General features: G+C 45.8%; 1 protein-coding gene across 1 annotated transcript; it reads right to left on the bottom strand.

Moving 5' to 3' along the window:
• slc1a3b (solute carrier family 1 member 3b) lies at positions 1-9403 on the bottom strand. The gene is made up of 10 exons (XM_027003512.2): positions 9244-9403; positions 8191-8573; positions 7223-7360; positions 4991-5195; positions 4817-4859; positions 3481-3752; positions 2836-3069; positions 2528-2722; positions 2221-2355; positions 1-1615 (listed from the first exon to the last, which is right to left on the bottom strand). Exons 2-10 carry the CDS (start codon positions 8369-8371, stop codon positions 1405-1407), a joined length of 1614 nt encoding a protein of 537 aa, XP_026859313.2. The 5' UTR covers positions 8372-8573; positions 9244-9403; the 3' UTR covers positions 1-1404.
• Between the last annotated feature and the right edge of the window lie 201 nt (positions 9404-9604).

Raw genomic sequence — 9604 nt, 5'->3', positions numbered from 1 at the left:
TTTCCTTTTTCAGTTTTATTCAAAACTATATTTACCATAGACAAACCTACAGTTCCAATCATTCCACATAGATTTTAACCACACACTGCTCTCTGTGTGAATCTAAGGGCAAATATCCAGCAAGATGAAAAACACCTTCATAAACAAAACACAAAAGGAAACACAAGCTCACAGTTTCAACTTGAGTGAGTTAGTATACAGTCAGCATATTTGTGCCTGTAATGGTGGATTCGGAATTTGCCCAGTTCTGAAAATGACACACGGTTCCAGCTTAGGAGTCTCAGGAGACTTCCAGTAAACTCTCACTCATAATATCTAGAATTAATTTCCAAATGCATCTACATATATCATTTTCACTATTTAGGTTAGCAAATGACAGCAAAGGTATAATTCTTCATGATTTCCTATAGAACAATAGAAAAAAGAAAGAAACCAAAATGTATATCAAAATAATGTGAACATTCTCTCCCTTGCATCATTAAAACACATAATAAAACACAATGTAAGTACAAAGAAAACTAAGCAACCCATAAGACAGGATATTTCTGAAGGACTGAATAAGCCATCATCGTATAAAGCTACTCCAGACTGAGAACAGCAGTTTCAGAGGGCCACATTCTCTTGGAGCTTCTTATCAAGAAATGTACTGTACTTCCATGTTGATTTTGTCATGTAGTGTTAGAAATTAGGAAGTCAAAAATTCAAACCTGACTGAAGATGGATTCAGCACACCGGTCAGACAAAGAAAAAAAAATTGCCATTTTGGTCAGATTCCTGCTAAAAATCGCACCCCATGTGCAATACTTTGGACACAGACAAGAAATGGTGGATAAGTCAAATTATCTATTCAACTGTCAAACTACATACGAGTCTCTTGATAGTGTCCCGAACTGTGATACATGCCTACATTCCACTGGATAATAATAGACCATGACCTCTGATGTGGCAGATGCAACAGTTTTCATTCAGCTCCGTTTTCACCCATAAATGAGGTTAACCTGTGTTGTTTGCATCGTGTGGCCTACTTTACATTCTTTACTCTCATCTTGTTTTACCTCTGTAGACCATTTTCCCATTCCAGTACGAGTTTAATTAGCTTTCCGCAATATGCCCAACCTTTCACTGATAAGCTTTAACTCATAAGTATTTTAAGGTAGTTTAATGCTCTGACATTGGTGATTTTCTGATACTTCGAGACTGATGCAGTGGTGCCTTCATGGGCAGGGCAGCTGAGCAAAGGATTAGTAAACAATAGATGCGTAACTGATGACAAATCAAAGAGATCACAACAGGAAATGGCAAAGAACAAAAATAACCAATGACAAAAGCAACATTAGCGATTACACCTGCTCACCCACACGCACAAACACCCACACGCACTATCCCTGCGCAGGCACCGAGTCACTACATCTTGGTTTCACTGTCCGGAGGTTTCTCATTCTCGTACTCGTTCTCTTGTGGAATCATCTGGTAGGGCTTCTTCACTTGGTTCTCCTCCACGACGGAGTTCCCCATCTCCACATCGCCGTTCTGCAGCTCTTCCCGGGACAGGAATTCCACAATGCCTGCCCCTATCGAATCCCCCAGCACGTTGGTGGTGGTACGAAGTCGGTCCCTGGAAGCCACATCGGTGAGCAGCACAGGACAATAATAAACATCAACTGATCTCAAAGTTGCTGTTATAAACAATAAGCAATTATAGATACTTAGTACGACACCATCGGCTGGTTTCTTTTATTTAATTATTTATTTATTTCCGGTCTAAGGGCAGCAGTGATGATTGGTGCCGATCACTCTTCTCACACTTTCTTTTCAATTTATCTATCCCAATTTAAGAGCTTGGAGCTTTTTCCACATCCAATTAGCTGTGCAACTTATGGGAAGTGGATTCTATTTGGAATGATTAATTTGGCCAACCTAATTACGTTTCTATGTTAAAACCATTGAAACGATATGAAATTTGCCAGGAAAAAAAAAAATAGAGCAGGACCCATGGGTATATGTAAGTGTGTCACTGGGGTAGATAGAGAGAAAAAACCAACCATTAGCTGGATGGAGTAATGCAGGCAACAAGTTTAAAAAGAAAACTCTTAATTTTCAAACATGTCATTGTTGATTCATGATGTAAATATTAGTGGAACGTTTCCATGCAACACAGTCAGTAATTTACAGTAGACACAAAGAGTGGAAGTGTGGAACTGGGGTTTGAGGACTGCTCACAGGAACCAATCAACTGCAATGATGAGGCTGATGTCATCAGTAGGGAGTCCGACAGAGGTCAGCACAATCACCATGGTGACCAGACCAGCCTGAGGAATACCAGCAGCTCCAATACTGGCGGCAGTGGCTGTGATGCTGTGGAATTAAACAGAAAGGCCATTTCAAAGGTCATAGGAACTGCAATAAAGTTAATTAATAAAGTATTAAAGTCTCTAAAATGTCAAAACTCAAATGGATAGACAATTATATTTATACTGTGTGATCTATTTACAACAGAGTGAACAAAATATTTCTAGTATGTACCTACCTAATCGTTATGATCTGCCCGAAGTTCATCTCCATATTGTTCACCTGGGCGATAAAGATGGCTGCCAGGGCCTCGTACAGTGCCGTCCCATCCATGTTGATGGTTGCGCCTACTGGCAGGACAAAGCGGGTCACCCTTTTATCGACTTTGTTGTTCTCCTCCAAGCACTTGAATGTAATGGGCAGAGTAGCTGAGCTGCAAGGGTCAAAGAGAGGAAAGATAACCGGGGGAGGGTGTGGGTTGGTCGGCGGGTTTCCGAGCCTGACCCTCCGAGGAGGCCCGTCTGAGAGGCTGAGCCTGAGTTCTACCTGGAAGACGTGCCCAGGGCAGTGATGAGGGCCTGCAGCAACCCAGTGATGAAGATGAAGGGGTTCTTTCGCGTGATGACGAAGAAGAGGGTGGGCAGGATGACCATGCCATGGATGAGGAGGCCTATGATGACGGTCACCGTGTACATGCCCAGCTGCCCACCCATTTCGGTGATGTCGTCCATCTCCACGATTTTGCCAGCGATCAAAAAGAGAATGCCAATGGGTGCATACCTTTGAAAAAAGAATGAGAAGAATGTCCATCTCTGCTTGTCCTTTAAGTACTCAAGGAACACATTTTACGGATTACACGTTGTTTCTAAAGCATTTTCAGTGAATAAAAACAACAGAATAGGCACAAAACATACAGCCTGCCAATTTAAATTCATTGAACGTTTTCACTTTTGGAAGAGTCAAAGAGTCCAAGAGTTTATAGAAACAGCTTTGCTACTCTTTAGTGTTTCTCAGACAAACCAAAATCCCCTCAGAAAAAGGGGGCATGGTTCTCCATCACTACCAACATCTCTCATTAACCTGGTATGACAGTTTCTGCTCAATAATGCCTCCACCAAGCCATCAAAGATCTTTCCAACGCACCATCCAACCCACCCACCCTCAAATGCAAGCCTCACGCCTCATACCCACCACATGATGATAGCAACCAGCTTCATGATGGCCTCATTGAGGGAGTTGAAGAAGTCCCTGAGGGCCTGGCCCTCCTCCTTCATGTTCCCGATGATCAGGCCGAAGCACATGGAGAACACCACCAGCCCCAGGGCGTTGACGCCGCTGGTGGTGCCAGAGATGGGAATAACGTCTTCCCGGGTGATCTCCTGAGTGGCGTTGGTCAGGTTAAAGATACTCTCGTTCACCGTGATCTTCACGTGGACGACCTTTTTGCCGTACTGTGTCTTGAACTGTAGCAAGAGAGGAGAGAAGGAGCATCAACCTATGTGAAGTGAGGGCATGAGAGAGGTGTCCACTTTACATAGAGATGAACCTGATCTGGGTCCAAGGAACCTGATGAAGTCGCGCATGGCCCTAACAGCATTTCTCTTAATCTGGTCTTTGACAATTTCTGTTAAATCAAGCAGATGACAGTTCAAGCTAACGTCTTATTTTCTCTGCAACTTAAGGACCAGTCATAACTGTTGCCATGGCATGATAAATGGAAATGCAATTACACTTAATTGTTTTGTCAGCTCATGTAAGTTCCCCTAATCCTGAATGAGACAATGTTCTCTTTTAATGTTTGTCAAATGTATTCTCCCAGATCCAGCTGGCTCCAGCAGAGCCCTGGGGAGAGTGTCCGGACCACAGTGTCTGGCCCCACTGTCACGGTCTTCCATGGCATTGTGAAGGCCCAGCAGTCCTCTGCTTTCTTGGTTTCCGCACACCCCGCCTCCTCCTCCCACAACATCCAAACATGGTACAGCTGCCACCCTGCCAAAGCGCTACCAGAGCAAGTCCAAGCCCAGCTGTGTCCTTTTAACCTTACAACCCGCACCATGAAAACACCAAATGGTTCGAGCACCTCCCTCCCCAACATCTGACGGTAACCGTTGTGGTCCAGTGTGAAAAATGATGAGACTTAGTTCCTATAAATGACTATACGATGAACAAGTCAAGGCTTCCTCACAAGCAGTGCGTATCCAAGGGTGACTGAATATTCTCTGGAAGCCTTTGTGTGGCCTCTGAAAGGCCAGAAACCATTAAGTCTGATGAGAAACTGGTTTCCTGAACAACAGGGAACCGAAGAACAAAACATTTCTGAAAATAACACAGAGCCACTTCCCCCAAAGCTATATCCTAACCAGAGCAAAGTGTCTCAGATCCATAGCTGGAAATAAAATAATTTTGGAATATTTAAAAAAATTTTGGAACAAAGTGTAGGAAAACAGGGAAGTTCTGAAAGAACCACATCTAATGGCTAAAAAAACAAAAATAAACCAGGAAACAAAACCATTCACCCAAAACATACCTGCTGTGTGCAAGCTTGAACCAGGTTGGGAGGAAACATGTTTCTGAAAAAGAAAGAGCACAAATACCATATGAGCCATAGATCTCACACCATAGGTCACAGGACCCAAGTGCAACCATCTCACAGACAACAGTTGCACCTGGCTCGAGCACGCAGCCTCCTACAACGCAATACCTGATCAAGTCCAGGAAGGCGTCGGCCGGACTGACTTGCTCAATCTTCTGCTGCTGGGTGAACTCATCCTTGGAGCCTTTGCCCGGGTGTATGATGAGGACCATGATGATGCCGATGAACACGGCGATGAAGGTCGTGGTCATGTAATACACCACTGCTCGCATGCCCATCTTCCCAGAGGCGCGCCTGTCGAGGGCCGCCATGCCTGCGGAGGGAAAACACGCTGCCTCACCGGCTCCTTCACAGCCTGCTGGTGAAGTCATTCGGTAGGTTACAAGTAACTGCCCGGGCCGCAAGTGTCACGACAGCTTCGTGAGAGGCGCTTTGATGCTGAATGCGCACCGAAGCACGTTCAAGCCTGACGAGCATCCTTACATTGCTTTCAAGCTCGGCGGTAGCCTCTTTCTTCTGGATCTATAATTCTTAACAGTTTTGTGCCAATCTGACTGCTGCTGCATGCCAAGCTGCTGGCACTGGTTAAAGACTGATGAGTGCATTCACAAGACACCCAGCGGCGGCTCAAGATCAAGCTGCGTGAGAAGCGGAAGCTAAGCTAACTTCACATTCCTTCCGATTAAGACATCTACCAATCAACATAGCAGTGCGAAAAAAGGGGAAAAAAACTTTATTAAGTGTTACAAAGCTGTAGTTGCTCTGACCAAGGAGATAGTCAAGGTTGACAAATAGAAGAATGAGGGTTTTAAAAAGGGTTGTGAAGGGGTTTCAATGAAGGGAACCAAAAAGAAAAGCCTAAATTAAAGAACTTGACGTAACAATAGCCTGGAGCAGTTAGCTTGCCATTTCTAACGCAGAAAGGGGATATGCTGTTATTCACAGCACCAAACAAGAAAGCGTCCATTGTGCAGGAGAGATGTATGTGTTCCTTTAATCCTGCACGGAGCCGTCCCATTAGCGCCCTTCTCCTTCAGATCTCTCTGTTTCCCTTCTCTCAACCACGCCCCTCTTTCTGCGCTTCCTCAGACCTAACCTCACCCCCACAACAGGGCTAGGATACTCCTTCACCTGACCATGCCCCTGACGACGACGCAGCTCTCCTTGCATCGCCACGGCAACATCAAACAGCTTCACTGCGCCAAAAGAACATAATGCCTCACTTTGGGTGGGCGAGAGCGAGCGGGCCCCTCTTACGCCTCGCCCTCTCGGCCCCTCTGCAAGCCTAGGGCAGGCTGAGAGTATTTGCCAGCGGGGCCACTAACCAGTTTCCTAAGAGGTCCTCGGAAAAGTAAGGTAGCCACACTACAAGAAAAACAAAATGGCAGTAGCTACATTAGATACAGGAGCTACATAAGAAATTGTTGGTTATGAGCATGCAGGGTCAACAGAGCCCCTTGTGCCCCTTGCCAATTGCCTTGGGCGACCGGCCCCATTGTGTACACTCATGCATTGCCACATAACAATATGCCTTTAAAGGAAGAGGCAGAGGGCACGTTTTGTCCTCTATATGGGTGAAACTACGCAGGAGGGAGTGGGGGGCCATCAGGACTAGCTTCACCCCGCCGATGAGGAATGGGCCTCGGGTCCTCGGGTCCCCGGGTCCAGCGGGCGGCTTCTCCGCACAACCTCTGCTGGCATTTCGAGGGGCACAATGAAGTCTCTGTCTCCATGCCACGGTAAACGACGGGAAAGACACCGGCAATTAGCCGAGGCACGTTTCATACGGGACGGACGTGGGTTACCTGTGATCTTCAATTTAGAACAATTACTTCTTGGGTGATTTAATTATGGCTAATAATCTGGACTATTCTGGACTTGTCTTCAGTGCATACTTGACTTAAGACTTTTATTGCGATCAATAATTTCATGAGTTGTTTTCTTTCCTAAGGTCATAACGTTCCCCGCTTTTTAAATTGGGGGGAAAAAAAGTGGCAATTGAAAACATGCACCAAGGTAATACGTGTATGCAATCACTGCTTCTGTCTGTGAACAGACATGTCCAAGATGCATGGAGTCAACATGTGACAACTCTCTACTAGGATTCCACGGAAACCGTGGCAATGATGTCATCTCACCAGAACCCTGTTTAAGCAGACAGTCAAGCAACACGTTCTACAAGATTCTCCATTCTTTCAAAGCAATGGCATCAAATCAGTTGGCTTCACCAGAGCATTGGAGTTAAGTTACTGCTTTGCAACACAAGAAAATCTGAGTGAACATACATTTTGCTTGGGCGCTGTATGGGTCTGTGTCTGCATTATTTTCTTTCGCACACACCTGTGATCAGACTGGACACCAACAAAGGGAGGACGAGCATCTGTAGCATGCGCATCAGAAGTTCTCCGGGGAAGGAAAAGTACTTCACCTCTCTGTAAGACATCTTGTATGGCCGCAGAGCGAATCCCAGCATGATGCCTGTGAGAAGCAGAGGCGCGACTTCACAACAACCTCTTTCGCAACCTCACACGGGGGTGTATCCTCCTGGGTCAGTTTTTAAAATCTGGTTTTACATTACGTGCTTACTGATTACTAATACACCAACTAATGACATTTATTCTGTGCTAGTTTGTGGTCATTTCCACATTTTTGAAAGTGTAACCAAGAATAGCACCTATTTGCCTCTAGAGGGTGCAAAATCAGCCTGCGTGGTATGGGCCCTGAGCATCACTTAGAGGACCCTTCATTAGATATATGCTGTACAGGATTTAACGGGGTCTAGAATGGGGTTGCCACCCTTCAGGTTTGGACACTCCAGTTTTTCAGGTGTATGTCCAAGTGTACGGTTTTGACTTTCATTTCTCTGGGTTTTTGTTTTTGTTTTTGTTTTGCCTGTGTTGTCCTGAATTGTATGAGTAATTGGACAAATAATACAACGGTCAGATTGTAGGTCACTCCACACTTCCCCCTCCCTACTAGCAATTTTAGGCCAATCAAAAGTTGGCAGGCATTGTCAAATACAAAGCGCAAGTAGGAGACATGCTGGAACAGGAGTGCTCGATTTTGGCTTGTCGAGGAGGTGGCAACCCTGGCCTTGCAATCCTGTCATTTTTACATTTTTATTTTTTAGGCATTCAATCTGGCGTTCGACTATGTAAGCCTCATCACACCACATCCCTCATATCAGATCAAATTTTAAATGTAAATTTAAATAAAACATTCTTTCTCTTCCCCGTCTATGTCAGCTCGGAGTGACTCCATACTTCTGCTCCCCCTCGGTGTCTCTGTGAAAAGGTGGATACACTTGCCAATGACGACAGCACCGATGGTGAAGAGCACAAAAGCATTCTTCCTCAAGAAGGTCTTCACGTCATCCTTGGTGATGTCCTCCACCTTCTTCTTGGCCTTGAGGGAGCGCAGGTGGATGCCCTCTCGGATGCGCTGCACCTGACTGCGAGAGCGCGGGTTCTCCCCGTTGCTTTTGGCCATGGCTTTTGGCCGCTGCCGCTGTTCCGGCTGGAGACTCCTCGCGCCTCTCTGTCGGGAAGCAGAGTCGGCTGGGACGGGGCGGGGAACGCCGAGCTTCCCGCTCTAGAGCGATCTTTACGGGAGAGGAGAGGATGTGAGCGTTCTGCGTTCTGAACGCTGATGTGTAAATCCAGCCGAGTAAAGCTGTCCAACCTTGTCTACGCTGCACGGAAGTAAAAAAAAGAAGTTTTGTTAATGAATGGAGATGCACACAACTGAGTTGTTCTCATTTGGGTTGTATAGGGTTTAGTAAGGCTTCTGACCCACAGGTGCACATCTGTTTTCACAGTCAGATATTGCAAACAATCCGTTTGCAGCACTATACATATTCGTGACGTGACCACTTGCAGACCTGAAGTACCACTCCAGAATTTAATCACTAACATCCCCTTTACTCAGGATCTGGCCCCTTTTTAAAAGGCAATGAACCTGTTTGCATTCATTTGACATGAATTTTGTCGCCAAGCAAATCAATAGCAAAACACTAACTTGTAAAGTCTTGTATCAAATGTAACATTTTTTAAGCAGCCGCACTGAACTGCACTACTGCAAGGTCAATAAAATCACTTATGCAATACAGAAGGTTAAATTTTCCTAATTAGTTTGAAAAACTTTCTCTACTTTCTCAGCGAATGAAAAATGAACTCGGACATGTGAAATCAGGTAAATATTTTCTTAGAATGAAATAATGCGGTCTGTGCTCAAGCAGTGGAACGCACACTTCAGAATGATTATGCACTCAGTCATGCACTCACTTTAAAGTGACACAGATATGGAGGAGGTCCAGAACTCCAGGAGGTCTTAAACGAGATAGCCGGACGTTTCAGCCTTACCCGAGCGCACGCTGCCGTCCGTAGTGATGCCCGGGTAGCAGTCCGGTGATCGGCGGGCCTGAGGACTGCGGAGAGAGCAGCGGCAGAACTCGGCCGTCCTGTTAGAGGTGCGGTGTGCCCGGCACAGCAGAAATGAGGGTAGCTTAGGCAGCCAGTGAGGTGCTTCCTCCACACTCACAGCTCGAGAGGGGAGGGATTACAAACCCGGGCCGGGGGGAGTAATAGCAACAGGCCCAAGCTGGGTAATCAGTGAAGTATCGGAGGTGGGAGGGGCGCGGGTCACCCTCTCATTTGATATCGGGCCGATGACAAGCCGCGACTGAAAATTAATCATGAATGCAAAGTGCTACACGAGACTCAC

This window comes from Electrophorus electricus, chromosome 17 (genome assembly GCF_013358815.1).
Source record: "Electrophorus electricus isolate fEleEle1 chromosome 17, fEleEle1.pri, whole genome shotgun sequence".
Classification (NCBI taxonomy): domain Eukaryota; kingdom Metazoa; phylum Chordata; class Actinopteri; order Gymnotiformes; family Gymnotidae; genus Electrophorus; species Electrophorus electricus.
Note: the sequence above shows the minus strand (reverse complement) of the source record. Positions and strands in the feature narration are given on the sequence as shown.

Coding starts and splice junctions, on each gene's coding strand:
- slc1a3b (XM_027003512.2), bottom strand. CDS start 8,371: ATGGCCAAAAGCAACGGGGAGAACCCGCGCTCTCGCAGTCAGGTGCAG. Junction 7,361..8,190: donor CATCGGTGCTGTCGTCATTG/GCAAGTGTATCC, acceptor TGCTTCTCACAG/GCATCATGCTGGGATTCGCT. Junction 3,070..3,480: donor CTGGTTGCTATCATCATGTG/GTGGGTATGAGG, acceptor CTTTTTTCAAAG/GTATGCACCCATTGGCATTC.